The sequence below is a fragment of the Panthera onca genome, chromosome F2, assembly GCF_046562875.1.
Source record: "Panthera onca isolate mPanOnc1 chromosome F2, mPanOnc1 haplotype 2, whole genome shotgun sequence".
Lineage (NCBI taxonomy): Eukaryota > Metazoa > Chordata > Mammalia > Carnivora > Felidae > Panthera > Panthera onca.
In genome coordinates, this window is record NC_138356.1 from 52713506 (window position 1) to 52733508 (window position 20003).

The following is a 20003-nucleotide window of genomic DNA, read 5'->3' on the forward strand; positions in this document are numbered from 1 at the left end:
GGTGTCAACATGTGTTGCAAATATGGGTTTTAAAGATCAATTTTTTTCCCCTTCCAAACAAGAGTACAGGGAGTACAGGTTAAATTTATACTTTAAATTTTTAACTTGAACACAGCACATTTTCTCTTAAAATATAAAGCCAAATGTTGATGTAATTCAAATGTGGAGCAGAATCATAGATTACTACAAGTAAACATTGGCAAATATTTTTTTTTATTTGGGGTAAATAAAAATAAACTAAATATGTGTGGAAGTCAGAAAGCAAGATAAAAATACAAATGGATACACTGTAAAATATAAAAATGTAATACTTCTATTAAAAAAATGCCCAATAAGTGACAAACCACAGAAACACATCTTTGCCACATATATGACAAAGTTTTAATATCCATTGAAGGGCTTACATGAGTTAATCAAACAAAGATAAACAATGAAATAGAAAAAAGGGAAACATACATGAATACGCTAGTCATAGAAGAAGAAATGCAAGTGGTCAATAAACATGAAAAGGTGTACAACCTAACTTTTCAAGTAGGCAAGATTAATAAAGTGGTTAGCAAGGCTTGGGAAATTAGAAAGCCCATGCACACTCGGGGAGAATATAAAATTTGGAGATAATTTGTCAATATGTATGAGAATTTTAAATAATCACATAAAAATTCTAATAAATTTTAAATTATAGTGTATCTATACCTAGGAATGAGAGACATGTGTATATAGTTATATGTGTAATATATCCATGATAAATTTTTATAAAGTAGAAATAAACCCAGCATTTAAAAAGTAGTTACAATCTATACACATATGTATTCATCATTTCAGTACGTATTTATGCATGTGTGTGACTGGATATGAGTGTGTGTCTGTGTAAACACACAATAAATATTCACACATGTATATCCTAGTATATTCATAGAAAAAGTCTGGAAGAAAAAGTCCCCAACTTAATCTGTTACTGATGATTCTCTGCAGTAAGTGGTAATGGTGGAGAAGTATGGAATTAGAGAGTCTTGGCCTTTAATTGTATACTTTTGTATATAATTTAATGTTTAGATCAAGTCTGTGTTACTTTTTTATTAATCAGAGAGATGTGTTAAAAAGTCATGAGTCTAGAATGGTCTGGCAAGATGTTATCTAAAAATTTAAAACTTGGAGGGCACTTGGGTAGCTCAGTCAGCTAAGCATCTGACTTTGGCTCAGGTCATTATCTCACAGTTTGTGAGCTTGAGCCCCATATTGGGCTCTGTGCTGACAGCTCAGAGCCTGGAGCCTGCTTCAGATTCTGTGTCTCCCTCTCTCTCTGCCCTTCCCCTGCTCATGGTCTGTATCTCTCAAAAAGTAAATAAACATTAAAAAAAAGATATTTAAAACTTGGGCTGAATTAGCAAATGCCAAAATGTGGACTGATAACCTTGGGAGCCGTGCAGTGGGCTTTTGAGGATGCAGAGTAGCAGTGTAAACACCATCTCTATTTTATTTATGTTAAGAACTGTTAATGTATTTACAATATTTAATATAAACTAGGTGGTTTGTGTTTTCCATTAAAAATATTTTTTAGTTTTTGTTTTGTGTGTGTCTGTGTGTGTGTGTGTGTACAGAGATAAATGACATTTGTTGGGATAGAACTACCGGGACATTTGCCAGTTCATCATTCATTCAACATTCAAAAAGCACTTAATACTATATATACAATGTGTAGAGAATTGTGCCTGGGAGCATGAAGACAAAGATAAATAAAATATAATCTCTGTGTTCCAGAAGGTCACAGCCCAATAGTAGAGAGACAGATAAACATACACACACACACACACACACACACACACACACACACAAGCACACATATACACACATATTACAGTGTGATGGGTTAAGTGAAATCATGGGGGAAAACAATGCACAGTGTTATCATATAAGCTGTAATGACTGAATATATCAGGTAGAGTCAGAGAAGGGTTCTTAGGGAAGTTAACATCTGCACTGAGTTTTGAAGGGTGAACGGGAGTTTGTGAGTTGAATAAAGAACTACAGAGCATTTCAGACAAATCAAAACATCAGATGAAATAACTTCAAGACTTACAGTGTGATACTAACAACTTGCATGATTAAACACTTGTTATGTGTGTCTGGCACTTCTCAGTGCTTTATATGCATTAACTCAATTAATCCTCACATCAATTCCATGTGCTAATATTATCATCATCCCAGTGTTAGAAATTAGGAAACCAAAGTACAATGAGTTTAAGTAACTTGCCCAAAGTCACAGAAATAATATGTGGCAGAGTCGGTTATAATAGGAAAATGGAAAAACAAAAACCTAGGCAGTCTGGCCTCAGAGTTCATGTTTTCCGCCATCAGACCATACTTTCTAAAATACAAGATTTGAATAAGTAAGGCTACAAAATTAGGATAATAATAATCATGGACTGTGTTCAGTGCTAAAAAACTTGAACTCTCTTCAGTTAGTTACAGAGAATCAATATGGGATTAGGTAGATGCTATATAGAGATTAAAAAGTTGGGCTGAATTAGTGTTGGGGACCTAAAAAGAGTGAAAAATCATCTGACTTGCATTTTAGAAAGAAGACTTTGGCAGAGCTCTGTATGATCAGTTTGAGAGACATAAGGCTTAAAGCACAGAGGTCACTGCAATGACCGAGACAAAAATAATGGGAGTTGGACTTAAGACACAGTCAGTGGCAATAAAATGAACAAGATAGATGAAGAAAAAAATAATTAGGGGATGGGACTGACAGCATCAACAGTCACTGTGAGTTGCAAGGAATCAGGGAAAGGAAAAAATTAAGATTACCCTTGGATTTTCAGTTTGATTCTGAATTCTATTTCACTCTAAAATCCTAAAATTAATGAAACTGAAATTTTTAAAAATGCTATATGCCATTAAATTCATTTTCTAAATACATGAATAGACACCTCTCTAAGGAAGACATCCAGATGGCCGACACATGAAAAAATGCTCAACATCACTCATCATCAGGGAAATACAAATCAAAACCACAATGAGATACCACCTCACACCTGTCAGAATGGCTAACATTAACAACTCAGGCAACAACAGATGTTGGTGAGGATGTGGAGAAAGAGGATCTCTTTTGCATTGTTGGTGGCAATGCAAGCTGGTGCTCTAGCCACTCTGGAAAACAGTATGGAGGTTCCTCAAAAAACTAAAAATAGAACCCAGCAATTGCACTACTAGGCATTTATCCAAGGGATACAGGTGTGCTGTTTCGAAGGGACACATGCACCCCCATGTTTATCAACAATAGCCAAAGTATGGAAAGAGCCCAAATGTCCATCGATGGATGAATGAATAAAGAAGATGTGGTGTATATATACAATGGAGATTACTAAGCAATCAAAAAGAATGAAATCTTGCCATTTGCAACTACGTGGATGGAACTGGAGGGTATTATGCTAAGTGAAATTAGTCAGTCAGAGAAAGACAAAAATCATGTCACTTCACTCATATGAGGACTTTAAGAGACAAAGCAGATGAACATAAGGGAAGGGAAACAAAAATAATATAAAAACAGGGAGGGGACAAAACAAAAGAGATTCATAAATATGGAGAACAAACTGAGGATTACTGGAGGGGTTGTGGGAGGAGGGATGGGCTAAATGGGTAAGGGGCATTAAGGAATCTACTCCTGAAATCATTGTTGCACTATATGCTAACTAATTTGGATGTAAATTTAAAAAAAATAAAAAATAAAATAAAAAAAAAACAGGAGTGGAGGAAAAAAATGTTCCATTCAATCAATCTGTAGGTATTCCATTTACAAGGTACAGAACAGAGTAATATAAATTGAAATGCTTTTTATTGATCCCTACTATACACAACTAATATAATTCAGCCTAATCTAATGCTAGAAGTTAGCAGGATTTTACCTTAGTATTTTGTAAAGAACTTATCAAATGGAAGATGGCTTTAAAGACTGTGATTAACTTTTCATTTCTTTAAGCATCTTCAGGATTAAAATCAATATTTTATTATGCCATGACTGTAATTTGTTTGTAAGATATAATTTAGCATCTTGAAAGTACACACATTTCAATCACTTAAAATTAGTTAACTTAGTAACTTCCCATAAATTCCAGCTAGAAGATAGATGAGGCTTGTCAAATCAGTTCAGTGAATTCCCAAGGTAAAATAAATACTTTATATTTCCTACTCCAGTATTAGCAGGAATAAATAATGATCTATATAGGAATAGGCCAAAAACAACTGGCTTACCCCTTTCTTTAAACTTATATCTGTTTGTATTACGAGGATACTTGACAGCCACATCAATTAGTCTTGAGGCTGCATCATGTTGAAAAAATATTTTTATAATATTTAAGACAGGAAATCATTATGGACTTGAACCCTAATTTTGCCATAAACTAGCTGTTTGGTCATGGACAAGTAAACCTGACCTTTGTGAACTTCCCTTTCTATATAAAATAGAAATAATAATAGATACTCTGCAGAATTAGTTGGTGGATTAGCAGTAATGTAGGTAAAGCACCTGGCACAGATGTTCGCCTGATATTAGGTAGGTAGCAGATAGTTTTGATAAAATTATCTTGGAGTGTCCATCACATGTGTAGTTTCACGTCACTGGATGGGTGTTACCAGAAATTTCCCTAATATTCACTCTATATATTCAACACAAGTATCAGGAAAGCCCTAGTACTGCATATTTGTGTACATAAGATGCTCCTTTCCCTTCCTGTGTGCCCTCCTGGTCAGGCAGAATAATTTCTTCTGGAATAATTTTTTGCCTGGCTCTGCTCCCACCTTGGAAAAAGTTGGGGTTAAGACAGAGATGGACAGGTGTCTTGAAACCCAATCAGTTTACCAAACTTTTAGATCAAAACATTCAGTTACATATTTGGTTCAGCTCTAAGGATTTGAACTATGATATCTTTCCCCATCCATCTCTCTTTTCTATGGTCTTGAGTTGACTTGACAGGAAATATACTAGAGGAATCTAATAAAAGTTGACAATTACATGTTCCACTTTGTGATCCAGCCCCCTATGTGCAAGGTAAACATTAATAATTTCTTGGGTTCTTGGTTGATAATTTCAATTACATGGGCCAATTACTCATCTCTTACTTCCAAATGCTCTTTCCTTGAGGTAAGGAACAAAACCATTGTAAGATTAGGATAGCATCCAACAAAAGAAAAAAAAAATTCCTAAAGAAAGCAAACTGGAAGCTTTTTGGAGTCACCCCCTACTAGACTGTTAGGAAAACAAACAGTAGAGCAAATGTTGCTAATCCTATTCTTGCTTTGTGCCTTTGGCCATTTAGTGGATAAAGAAGTGAATCTAATGAGCCCCAAAATCCTTTTTCAACCCTACAAGTGATGCATTTAATTTGTCAGGATGTAAATCAGCAGGACCTCTCAGCATGATTGTGTAGTATAATCCCATCCATAAAATATTCCTCCTTGTTCTGCCAAAGTGGTGGACCCTCATAAGGGCCAGCTCACCAACTTGGCAGCTGAGGCCCCATCACACTGAAAGCTGGTAAGTCACACACCCAGACACAACCCCTGACATTCCATGGGGAGGAAGCAAAGCTTAATTTAGATAATCCCCTTTGCAAAGTGTATTAGCTGATCCAAACCAGACCTGGCCAACTAAAGGCATGTTGTTCCTACATTTCAGACATGCCTAAATGTAGAAATGGCTTTTTGCTACATTTGGAGGATTAAGATTTATTTAAGGAATGGGTAGGGATAATCAATAAGCTTCTTTAAAAATATATAAACAGCTTCACGTATGACTTTGACCTTCAATCCACTTAAATGGTGTTGGGGGGGTAGTAATTCTTTGTTGCTCTAGAAAGTGCTGGGCAGAGTTCCTATAATTCCATTTTACATAGGGAAATAAACAATAACAATAAACACAACAGGGGAAGTATGCTGTACATCACAAAAGGATATTTTTTTTAAATAAAGTAAAGCACATTTTACTTTAAATGGTTCATAGAAGACTATACCTGGTTTAAGAACAAATATTCCACCAACCCTCCGCTAAACACATTTGACCCTTCAACACGAAGACAGATTACTACAGAGATACAGCAATGTCAGGAGATAGGGCACACTGATAGAAAAATGCCCTCAGGAACCACAGGTGAAGTAATGCTATACTTGAGTGTCAGAGAGAGAGAGAGAGAGAGAGAGAGAGAGAGGAGTGCAGAGTAGGAGGAAAAGATGCATGTAAGTTTTTTCAGGCATGAGCACAGAGAAATTTCAAGTGAAAACCTAAATCCCTGAATTCATTGTGAAATAGTTATATTTCTGGAAAAAGGAATTGTTACAACTCTGAAAAAACCATCACTAGCAATAAGTGTTGTAATTTGTAATATAAGAAGGCCTGAATTTTCCTTAGAAATTAGAATTTAATAAGGGAAAAAAATCCATCAGCAGAAGGCAGGTATGTACTGGGGATAAAGAGCCTCCTCTGAGAGGCTGTGGCCCAGGACAAGCCTCTTTTACTTGGCCTGAAGCAGAGGTCTTTCAAGTGCTTGAACCTTGACTCAGCTTTACCAATGGAATAGAGAGAACAACTTGTAAGCAGGTTCCCTTCAACAGACAATTTCATGGTGAGAATTCCATAGTAGGAAATGATACTACGTGCCATATCAAGAATTATGATGGAAAAATAAAAAACCCAAAATTATTTGGAAATAAGATAGAAGGGATATATTTAAGAAACAAGAAAAGAAAAAGAAACAAGAAAAGAAAAAGAAGAAAAAGGAAAAGAAAGAATGAATATGAGAAGAAAAGAGGGAAAAAGAAAGAGGCAGAGCCACCTAGAGAGAGGGAGAGGGAGAGAGAGAGCTGAGTATAGTGACACTTAAGGGACAGCAGTTGTTTTTGTAGTTAAGAGTGAGACCTTTTAGTCCTCCCGGGTTTTTTTATGGTATCCTGACAGCTCAAGTGTCAGATGCGGACCAAGAGATAATACACATATCAGCAGGGGAAGAACTGAAGAATGTGGATTCATACTGACAACTTTTTAAAAGATAAATCATATATGGTAACATACTTAGTGAGAGACTGAAAGCACCCTAGGTTACACCTTAAAACGAAATACCATGCAATTATTAAGAATGATATTAGATGAATATTTATTCATGAGAAAAGATATCTGTTTCCAAAGAAAGCAGGCTGAAAAACAGTGTGTATAGCATGACACAGCTTTCCACAAAAAATATATGTTTTTATATAACATATAGCAACATATGCAGCTTTCTCAATGTGTCAGGATTGTGGTTTTTCATTTTATTTTGTGTACTTTCTCCTTTTTCTACATTAAGGGTCTGTTATTTATGTAATTATAAAAACAACTGAAAAATAAGGTAAAAACTTCATTTTACTTACCCATTCCTAGACAAAGCTTTCACAGTAGCATATTGAAATACATGACTATAAGGGGGTTCACTTTTAGCAACCAAGTTAAAGCATGGTGGGACCCTAAAACCGAGGGATGGTTGAAGTAAAATATACCTGCTACATGTATATGTCTGGTTACTGTGAAACAGCAGGGGAATAAATGGTACTTTTCAGCAGGATTTTCAATTCCAAAACATTTCATTATGCAACCAGTTCAGGGTCAAGTCCTGTCAAGTTTATTTATAGTTATACAGTTTACCCCGTGACACAGTACAAAGATAAATAAATGTAAAACTTAGAAATACAAGTCATAGAGTATGCATGACCCCTTTCAGACTCTAAATCAACAGTCAGGTTTATCTTCTTCATGTATAAGTTCCACTGTAATTGTTGTCACTAAGGGCTACTTTAATGTATAGTTAGGGAATCTTTCAAGGCTGCAGATAGTGGTATTGAAAGACCATGTGCTACAGTGGAAAGAGCAGGGCTAGGAAGAAAGAAACCTGAATTACATTCCCAGCTGTGTAACCTTGGACAAATCACTCACTTCCACTAAGTCTATCCCCTCAGCTGTAAAGTAAGAGAAACAGCAGTCCTCGTAGGTAACTTCCTGGTGAGAAACATGATGGAAACTCTAGTTCTAATGACACAAGGTATTGAACTAGTTTCTAGCAACACAATGGTTTTAAACCCAATATAATGGACAAAAACTGAAATGTCTTCAAGCCATTCAAATATCCAGAAGCCACTTAACAAGCAATGCATTTGTCCTACAGAGGTCATTGCTTTGATTGAATTATCCATCATGAATGCCAATAACTTCAAAATGATATAGTCTATATACCATCCCACCTCTGGGGTGATCTTTAAGTCCCATTTCACTTACCTGAGATGATTCACAGTTTATAAAACACATCTATAAAACTAAATAAATTATTATATCCAGAGTAAATAACTTTAAATGGGGAAAAGGCCGGGGGGGGGGGGGGGGTGGTTGGTGAGCAACTCTTAAATTAGCTTTACACGTAAATACTTTTCTGGGAAAAATAAAATCTGCTTCTCTCTAGTGCAAGATCTCTGAATTCAACAATCTTGTAGTTTTGTGAAAGTTTAAGGGCAGATAGAGTGACAATTCAAGTTATAGAGTTTCAGAGACTACTTTTTTCCTCTATTGCTACAGATTTCATCCTGCTGAAAACTGTCACTATTTTGTGTCACTGAATTCAATCATAGAATCAATTTTTGTGGATATGGTAGAATTTGCACAACTAAACATTAGATAAATTAGTGCTAAAAGTTATAAAAAGCAAATGTTTCAAGAGTGTAAGCAACAGTATTATTCTTCTTATATTGCCTCTATATTTCCATTTTTGCAAACCACCTCAATCTTTTTTTTTTAAGTGTTGACAGAAAGGTGAAGGATAAAAATAAGTACATCTGTAAATATTTGGAATACAACAATCCTCACCTGTTTTTCTCATGAATCTTTAAGATTTCATTTGTCTGTTGAAGAAGCTGCTTCTCTAGCTTGTATGTTGATAATGAATTCTCTAGCAGTTGTATTTCAAGCCGAGAAGTTTGATTTAGTACCTCAAGATAAAAGATAAAAGATAAAAACATTTCAAACTTCAATCACAAAGACTGAAAAGAAGTTTTAGTTTTTCATTCAGCTGTGTTTCCTTTTAAAATGATACTTCTTCCAGAATAATTAATTAAATGGTCTACATTCTACTAATTAATGTTTTACAATGTGTCCTAATCATTGTATTCATTTGAGACTGAGGTTGCAGTTGAATGAGAAAATTGAATTGTTAAATCCATGTTCATATATAAATGTTCATGTCCTGAATCCCTAGGATATTATTCTATTGTGCTGCTTGCCTCCAATATTTATATGATGAGAATTATTATAAAGTCTTAGATATTGTATACAACAATTAATAGCTAATAGGCAAGTAAAATTTGCCTGCTTCAATCCCTTACCTTAAAAAAATTAATTATAAATGTGTAAACAGCTCTTGACATAGTTTAGACAGATTAATGACTACAAAGTTATTGAATAACTATCATATTAGGTCATGCCAGCTCTTCCAGATATCATGTCATTTTATGGACATGGGCACATAACACACTAAGGAAGAATTGCTACCATCACTTTATAAATGAGGAAATTAAGGTTCAGAGAGAGGCCAAAACTGACGCAGGAACCAAGGGAAGGACTGAGTTCTGAACCCATATAGTGTGACTCTAATTTTAATGTTCTACACAGAACGCTAAGAGGTTTAGTTAAACCATTTTGGGTCTTCATCTGAGCAAATGAAGTGACCAGGAACCCAGATTGCACTGAAGACAGACTGTAGTATTCTTTTCAACTGCACTACACTGGGTACTCTAGAAAATATAAATGTTCAACTTATCTTGAATCATCAAGATTCATATTGCTAGTCAGGCTTTAATATAACATGAGCCTGTGAGTCATAAGCCCAAAGGCTTTGGGTTCATTCTCCAAAAAAACACATCACACACTTCAATCCTATAAGATGCCTTCAAACTGTGCCACTGTCTTTATTCCTCCCTATCTCTGTTGTGTCCACCCCTTCTACCTGAGTCTTCTCTAAGGGTGGTAAACAAAGCAAGGAAAAAAAAGTATAATTAGCTTAAAAGCTTCCTATGTCATTTGAAAATTTAAAACCATCACACTTTTCTTACTGGGTGGCTCAGGTGGGTAAGCACCCAGCTCTTGGTTTCAGCTCAGGTTATGATCTCACAGTTTGTGGAGGTTTGTGGGTTCAAGTACCATGTCGGGCTCTGCACTAACAGCATGGAGCCTGCTTGAGATTCTCTCTTTCCCTCTCTCTCTCTCCCCCTTACCAACTTGTGCTCTCTCTCTCTCTCTCTCTCTCTCTCTCAGAATTAAAAAAAAAAAAAAAAAAACCTTAAAAAAAAAAAGAATTACTTTTTGAAAGGGACCTGGAAATCCTTCTGGAGGATCAATAGCAATCTATATGTCCTCCTCTAAAAATGACACTATTAGAGTTTTCCTCCTTTTCTGTAGCAGGTCTAAACCTGGGATTACATCAGATGCACATAACCTTTTCAAAATATACTGATACGACCAGGGTTAGACTTGGGCTATGAGAGGTTGTGGGGGAAGGGGATGGATTTGCAAGAGAGCAGGACAAGAACTAGGGAGAGATGAGAGAGGCAATTGTCTCAGTTGTAAAATCTAAGCAGATGTCAAGAAATTCAGTAATCAAGATAATATTTTAATGCAACATTTTGAAAGATCAAAATTAGTGCAAAAATATCCATGCTCAACATAGTATAATTTTAAAATAAAGACAGGATCTGCCTCTGCACATGTGTTATTTCATTTTGCATGACTTGATCCCACTCTCCTCACCTAGGTCTCAGTCCCATGGTGGGGGAGGGGTGACGTGTTGGATGGTGAAGGAGTGGGCAAGAAAATAGCAAGATGGGGCATTTGTGCTTTAAAAAGTTCGAAGTTTCAGGGCACTTCGGTGGCTCAGTCGATCGAGCAACCAACTTTGGCTCAGGTCATGTTCTCGACGTTCATGAGTCCGAGCCTAGTTGGGCTCGCTGCTGTCAGCATGAAGCCCACTTTGGATCCTCTGTCCCCTCCTCTCTCTGCACCTCCTCCACTTGCGCTCTCTCTCTCTCTCTCTCAAAAATAAATAAACAACAAAAAGTTTGAAGTTTCTATGATTCATTCATAAAATTGTCATAAATATAGATCTGAAAGCCAATCTAAAAGTTACTACTATTAATCAATACTTATGAAGTGTTTTAGAGTTAAAAAAAAATATTTTCCTCTACTGAGTCACTTCATTTGAGGAAAAACAGGAGCAAGAGAAACTGGGATTTGAGGACAGAGTTCAAAGCAGCCCAGAGGAGAGAATGGTAGAGAATGTAAGGATTGGGGATACACACAATTTAATTTTGAACTGGTAAACATTTTTTCTATGCAAGTTTTTTGTTTATTAACTAGAATTAATATATAATATATATTATTATACATATAATTATATGTAATACTATATATAGTATAGTAATAATACTATAATACTATGTATAGTATTATATTAATACTATATTATATATAGTATAGTAATAATTATATAATTTATATATAATTTATATAGTATAGTAATACTATACTATATATTATTATACTATACTATACTATACTAATTATTAGATACAGTATAGTATTATTATTATAATATAATATATAATATATAGTATATATTATATATTATGTAATTATATATTATCATATATAGTATATAATATATAATAATATATTATGTAATATATTATATATAGTATAGTATCATTACTATAATATATTATATATATATTATTTTATTTACTACATTTATTTACTACATTTACTACATTATTACATTACTATATTATATATATAATATATATATAATATATATATAATATATATATTATATTATAGTAATGATACTATACTATATATATAGTATTATATATATATATATATAATATATATTATAGTAATGATACTATACTATATATAATATTATGTTATATTATAATTAATTATTAATAGTATTAATATATTGTAATAATTAAATAAGGGATGAGACATCTGTATCTTTTGGTGACAGAACAGTGCTTGGCACAGAAAGACACTCAATATTGATTGAATGAATGAAAGGTACATTGTTTCACTGAATCAGGCATATTATATGCAGTTAAGCAAAATCCATTTTCTGCCTCATTCACCATACACTCTGCTCACAACTGCAGACATTCTCAAATACCAAAATTTTTACTTTACAAAGAACAAAAATTGTTCTCTATGTCACATGAGAGAACACTGAGAAGAGAATTGAGCTATCTAAAATTAAAAATGAAGCTGTCTATATGTAAGTCTGGAGACTATAACAGTTCCTAATTTTTCTCCACTTTGTCCTACCTCCAGTCAATTTGCTACATAACACCAGAATGATCTTTTTAAGTCACCTTATGTCATCACCAATGTTAAATATGTTAATTGCTTCTCTTTGCAATGTGAATAAATTCCAAAGTTCTTAGCCTGGCCCACATGGTCTATGTGATCAGAACACTACTTACTTCTCAGATCTCATCCTGCCATTCCCTTCCTTGTTTTATTATGCTCTAACCACACTGTCCTTCTTCTTGCCACCCCAACATGCCAAATTCATTGCTACCTCAGGGCCTTTGCATTTGCAGTTGCCCACCATATCCCAGATGCATGGCTGATTTCTTATCAATCAATTCTTCCTTATGGAGGCCCTTCCTGGCAACTGTTTGAAATATAACTCCCCCATCATCCTCCATCAAGTCACCCTTGTTTTATTGGCTTTATAAAATTATCGCTATTGGAAATTATCTTCTGTTCGCTCATTTGCTGTTTCTCTACCCCCAGGAGGATGTCAGTTACACAGAGGCAGGACTACTCCATCTGGAGCCCTCCAAACTGCCAGTGCCCAGCATGGGTGGCATACTGGCACAGTCAGAGCTATTTGTTGGATGATATACTAGACAATGGACAGTGAGTTAGTTTTCAAGTTGGGTCATTGTCAGGGAGAGGGTAGCAGGCCATGTGAATGTTAAGTGGGCCTTCAATGATAACAATCTAAAATCTAAATCTAAAGAAGCATCTGAATATAAGAGAAGGAGAGAGACAGATCTCAAATCTCACTTAGTCCAGGCTAGGTGTCAGGTCATCTCAGGTCACTCCTGAGAACAAATGCCAATCCCTTCTCTTATTTTCCCATCACTTTGACCAAATAACCACTTTATTTCAATTCTCTCCACTGATGTATTAACACAGGCCTACAGTTCAAAAACAAGCTACCATGAGAATTGTACAAGAAACTATGATAAATTGGATACTTTCTTGCCATGTGTCTGTGAAACTTGCTGCTTAGCAATAATCTAAGTGTTCCATTAAAATGACTAAGACATTTCATTTTGTTTAGCCTAAACATATTCCAATGTACATCTAGAAAGAAAGAAAGAAAGAAAGAAAGAAAGAAAGAAAGAAAGAAGGGAAGGAAGGAAGGAAGTACGGAGGGAGGGGTATCTTCCTTATGTAAGACATAAGACTTGAAACTGAGAAGTTATGAACTCTAAAATGTTAGTTCTTTCATTGAAAAATAAAAATTTTTAAATAAAAATTACTAGTTTTGCAACCAAAGTGAGTTAGAGAATTTCAGCCAGCTTCCCTTTAATACTTTTAAGAGTGCCTCTGATCTTGCTTAAAAGGAAAATCTCCCACAAAAGAACATTTCCTTCTTAGCATGTTAGCTTTGAAATCAGGTTTGTTTGTAATTTATACTTCTTTTTACTTTAATTTTGTTTTTCAAATGAAAAATGTAACACAAAATATGATGTCTTGATAATTAGATTTTTACAATGGAATAAAGGCTGCTATGTGTTCAAGGAATCAGAAGATCACCATTTTAAAACTTGGTGAAAGAATTTATTTGGTCAATAGTGGGCAGTGTGACAAAGTACCCCCTCCAGGTTATCTGCTACTTTCCAAAGGGAAAGTAGACAACTAAGACGGTGAGACATGGATGCTTCTACCCTGAGTTAAAATAGCATCACTGAGAGTGCGGCAAGCTGGCATTTGTGCTTCCAGATAATAGGGAGTGGTGAGTAATTCTACAAAGAACTCCCACCACAGTGTTCAACTCAATCTGATTGAGCCTTTAGACTTAACTTCCAGTTTAAAGGAACTGTGCAAAATGAATAAGTTAAAATGCATCACAAAGAAATACTCAGAGAAGTTCAGAATATGGGACACTCTACAAAAACAATGGGCCAGGTGTCTTAAAAACCTGAAGAAAAAAAAAATCGAAAGAGTGCTCCAAATTAAAAGGGACTATATTACATCTTAAAAAAAATAAAACACCTATGAAAATTTTTGTAGAACAATTGAGGAAATTTGAAGGTGAAAATTAGCTAATCTTAGACAGTTACTGTTACTCTTAGTCATCATAATGTTACTGAATTAATACTATCTAATTGTTATCTGTAATATTTTATATTTTATTTATATTATATATAAATAGCACAAGGAAAATCTCATTGGGTTATGGAGTTTAGTACAGACAGTGCATATATTGCAGAGCTAATGCACAGAGGAGTCAGAATGGAACCCAGGTAGTTTGTCTCCGGAGTCTGACTTCTTTCCTACAGGCTCATGTAGCTGTACACAAGCAGCTTCACTCTGGCTAAGAAAGGTACCTTCCCTCAGTCAATAGACTCATGGCTATTGAAATTGTTTCTTTCAAATCACCATGACATCGACATCTTCTGCTTGTCATGGCTAATGATATCTGATTTCTCTCCTCTCCCCACTCCAACACTAAACTAGCACTATGAAGCAGGAAAGTGGCCAAATTTCTCATGCTTCTTAGAGTATACAGAAAATGCTGTCATCCAATGTTCTTAGTTTGTCAGAGTAACTTTGCGGTAGAGTGCTTCTATTCAAAGTCCTATTCTGACCCATCAGCTATTTATGGGTATAAAGAATCATCAACATATAATCTTTAGGACACTACCTTTGATTTTAGGAGCACTGGGCCGAAATCTACAGAAATTAAGGGACTAGTATAAGTTAATATAATCATTTGACAAGCATTTATTGAGAACCTACTGTGTACCAAGTGATGTTATAAAAAGAGCAGTGAACAAGACAGAGAAAATCCTTGCTCTCTAGAAATTTGTATCCTAGTACAAGGGGTGGCCAGCTTTTTCTATAAAGGGACAGATAATAAATATATTGGTGGGCTATATGGTTTCTGGCACAACTACTCAACTCAAATTTATTGGGAAAGCATCCATACACAACATATACATGAATGAGTGTAGCTGTATTCAATAAAAACTTTATTTATAAAAGGAGCTGGAAATTCAAATTTGACCTGTGGGTCATAATTCACTGAGACCTCCTCAAATGGGTTATCAAATACTTTTTCCAGGCCTTGTGAGAAAGTTAATTACCAGGGTATTTTTCTTGGATGACCCATTAGCAAATTCATTTTACTGCCATTTTAACTAGGCCAAGGTTAAATATTTATTCAACTATCTCTCTTCAAGTTAAAGAAACCCAGTGGCTCAACTTTGAGAGCTGCCTTCTCAAACCTATTTCTGTCTAGAGACTGATGCTCATTGACTAATCTGTTCCTGAACTGGCTTAAACTTGCAATTGTACAACTGAAGTCCAAACAACAGGTGTATGACCTCTGACAAGCAGATGACAAAATGAGATTACACATATAAGAAATTTATTAGGGGGAATGCCTGTAAAGGAAAGTTGGGAAGAAGACAGAGGTGTCTAGGAGCACCTTCTGACTAGGATGCAGGTCTAATCACAGTGAAGAAGAAAGGGAAGGAAAGAAGACTGAGTGGAAATCTTGGCCTCCAGGGAAGCTGTGAGAAAGTTCAGCAAGGCTGAGGGAGAGCCCTTAGCCAAAGTCATGTGTCAGTGGAGTCCAACAGCTCCCAGGGGCAGGTCTGACTAAGTATTGCTACTACAACATGTCACTGGGAATTGTGCCTTCTGCATCAACATAGTGATGGATTTCAGAGTACAGCAGCTGGGGTCATTGGTCAATGAAACCCCCACAGTAGGAGACTGGAAAGATGCATTCTTATGGCAATAAGAAATGGCTTCATAGCTAACTTATTTGATGGAAAGTTAAGGAAGAAATGGTTTAGACAAGTTTTGCCACATTAACTCAATTAAGCTACCTGAGGATAAGGATTGCTTTACTTACTGTATTCTATACAGTACCTATTAAAACCTCTTGCATTAAGAAGACACTCAAAATATACCTTTTAAAATTCGGTTAAATTCCATTCCTAAGACTATGGTTCCTATATAAATAATTGGAAATTAGAGGAAACATAGGCTAAGTGTCTAAGGAACTGCCCTATAGTTAGTTACACAGCCAGCAAATGGCAAGGATAACACTGGATTCTAGGATCACATGAGACAATGCACAGGCACATGGCAAAATGGCAATAATTGGTGGTGCCATCAGCAGGAGCAGAACAGCAACAGCAGCAGTATCCTTATCATTTATAGAAAACTTTCAGCTGCTACTATTAGGTTCACATTACTTTTGTCTTTTCTGATTTCCATCTTACCCTCTGCTTGGGCCCATTTAGTTTCTACAACCTTAAAGAGAGAAAGGAACCTTGAGAGAGGCAGAATAGACACAAAGGGAGCCAGTAAGGCATGTAGACTGTGATGCCAGACTTCCTGGAGTAAAATTTTTGCTCTAACATTTACCACTAGTTGTTTCACTCAGGACAAGTTGCTTCACCTCTCTGGATTTCAGTTCCCACATCTTTACTATATTTTTTTCTAATTTTTAAATTTTATTTAAATTTATTTAAATTCTATTTTATTTAAATTTAACTTTTAAATTTAGTTTACATATATTGTAATAATGACTTCAGGAATACAGTTTAGTGATTCATCACTTACATATAAGGGATGATGGTGGTACCTGCCCCAAAGGATTTTTTTTAAATTATTAAGTAGCTAATATATGTAAAATTGCTTAGAACAGAGCCAAACACCTATTATGAGAGGTGAATGCTAATACAGTTTGTCTATTAGTGTACCTCTAATCAAAATAGGCCCGTGGGAGAAGTCAGAAATAGACTTCCACTACAGGAAGGGACATGAATAATGTCTGAAACTAACTCCTTCATAGTGCACACTTGGAAAGAGGAACTGGAAGTAAAGGAGATATTGGTACAAACTGATAACAGAGTGAGAAAAACACTACAAGCTAGGCTGAAGAGGAAGGTACGGGCATGGTGTTGGCACCTGATTCTCACCACTGTGGCTAGCAGGGTCATTTAGACGTGCTCATTATCTATTTCTTTTCTGATTATGGTGCTTGTTAAACATATAAGTATTTTTAATTGCCATTACAGTAAAACCATGTTTCTGCCACCTTTTGTTAAGTTCTGGAAGGTCTAGACAGTGGACTAGAAAGCAGTAAGTTACTTGTCTTTATACCATTATCATGTAAAAGTTAGAACACTAAAATATGTTGCAAAACCATTGATATAAGTTCCCAAAATAATTGAGAACCTGAAGTCAGTTTAGGAAAAGTAGCACTTACCAACATGAAACAAAGGAGAATTAACATGGAACAAAAACGTAGGAGCATACTTGGATAGCCCAAAGGGTCTATTCGTTTATAAATGCTGATTATTAAAGAATAGAACACATTTAGATTAAGAAACAACTTAGGATTCATTCTGCAAACTTGCCCCTGCATCTGTACTTGAGTGCACTTGAATGGCTATGTCTAAGTAGAACAAACAAGGACTGTTGCAAAGGTTCAACAGAGCACCACATGTGTACACATTCACATGAAAACAGCTTTACAGTAGCACAGACAATTAGAAGACATTAAAATGAATATGAAGGGGTACCCAGTTGGCTCAGTCAGTTAAGTGTTCAACTCCTGCTCGGGTCAAGATCTCACAGTTTGTGGGTCTGGCTGTGCACTGACAGCATGAAGCCGGCTTGGGATTCTCTCTCTATCCCTCCCCCACTCATGTTTCCTCTCTCAAAAAATAAATAAATAAATAAACTTAAAAAAATAAACAAAATGCAAATGAAAAGAACTCCCAGGATTTACTTCTTAAGGTAGAACATAGTTGGTCTGAGCTATTGTCTTCCTTCTCTACCTGTCTCTCATCACAAGTTCTGATAGATTTGTGATTTTTAAGATATTTTGCAGGTTTTAGCTATCTTGAAATTCTTGGAGCAACTAATAAACTTTAATTGGCCTTTAATGACTCTTTAGTTTTAGCTGTTCCCTATAAGGCGGTTTTTTTCCTACAAATTTTCTGTACTATTTTCCATAAAGTACATATTTTTTAGCCTTAAGGATGCAGAACAAGTTTTTATCTCTTAAAATCCAATGTACAATTTGTACGTTAAGATGCTGACAATGGGACTCCCCCCCCACCCCCCACCACCACAACTCCAACTTCTAGGTAGAAAATGAGTAAAAATATCTCAAAAGGATTTGGGGGATGGAAAAAAATAAAACACTGCCATGTAAGTCATTAAAACTCATAAATGTATAAAAATTTCAAATATTCACTCCAGTATGGTTGTGTCAAGTATGGTTGTGTTGTTTCAGTTTCTGAATATACAGAATGCTTTGTAGGAGAAGGTGAGTATTCTGTTCTTAAAAAAAAAAGCAAGAGAAAATACTCTCATATTATTTATACCATAAGAAGCCAATGTTCATAGATCGCCATACTTGTTTAGTATGATAATAAATGATTATATAAAGTCTCATACTTTTTAGTTATAACATGTAGCTTCCCCTTCCCCCTCCCCTGTAGTTATCTGATAATAGTGTGCAGCAAAAAATACTTTCCAAAGCCCATGTGGTTTACTGCTCCAATGTAATCCACATTTAAGTTCTTATTTAATTAGTTTAGTTATTAGTACTACTAATCCAGAGAGATAAAAAAAGGAAAGGAATGAGAGTGCCGATTCAACTCACTAGCTGTATCAGTGTGAAAAAATTGCTCAAAATTTCTGACCTCTTGTCTGCTTTGAATGGTTTTCATAAATATTATTTGTACATGGGAAAGCTGTTTGTATAACACATAATGCTCCATCCAGATAAATTGTCATTGTTATTTATCTTTAAATATCATTATATGATCTGTGATGTCATTAACAGAAACAAAATAAAATGGAAATAAGGTTGCATCTTATTTTTTAATTTATATTGTTAAAATAATTAAATAAGGAGACTATTAGACTGAGGTGGCTCTAATGCCTCAGTAACCTACATTAAGTAAATCAAAGCCTAAGCCAGAGTCAGTGCATCTGAATCGAAGAAAATGAAAATTGGGAACAACCAATCACAAACAGCCAGCTAGGCTTCCTGAAATAAGGCCACTGCTTGGGCTCTCATCAATCAAATAATTTCCTTGATTTGCTTCCACATCTTCTCTGTTACAACCTTTCCTGTAGCTCCCACAGTGGAATGTTCCTAACCACTTTTAGCTAAATGCTGCTCAATTTCAATTGATGTATGCCCAAATAAACTCTTGACAATTCAATGTGCCTCAGTTTATCTTTTAAGAATTTATTTCAGCTTCAATTTCAGAAATCAACTACACTGGGATAGAATCATCCCCTGGGTTTCAGAATAGTAATGGGAAAAACTACTTCCATGGTTAAAATGGGACCAAGAAATCATCTTCAAATCATCAAAAAGATATTCACTGAACTGTAATAGTAGGTTTGTGACAGTGCTGACTAAAGGGCATTTTGCTGATCTGTACTGAAATAAGTATGATTGTACATAAAGAAGTATGCTGTTGTCCATGGCACTATATATATATGTATATATATATATATATATATATATATATATATATATATATATATAAAACTACACATTGCTGCTAAGTTAATTTTGGTTTTCCTGTGTATCTACTGAACGCATAAATACTCTGCAGGTGCCATATGGCTAGTGTATTGTCAGAGGCGAAACAAGACA

The 20003-nt window shown here is 35.1% G+C and overlaps 1 protein-coding gene across 2 annotated transcripts in view; it reads right to left on the reverse strand.

The window, feature by feature from the left end:
- Positions 1 to 20003, reverse strand: part of ANGPT1 (angiopoietin 1) — a 242241-nt gene that overhangs the window by 79092 nt on the left and 143146 nt on the right. For both annotated transcript variants that reach the window (XM_060611147.3, XM_060611148.3), the window contains exon 3: positions 8879 to 9000. In XM_060611147.3, coding sequence (XP_060467130.1) covers positions 8879 to 9000 — 122 coding nt within the window. The remainder of the gene's footprint in view (positions 1 to 8878; positions 9001 to 20003) is intronic.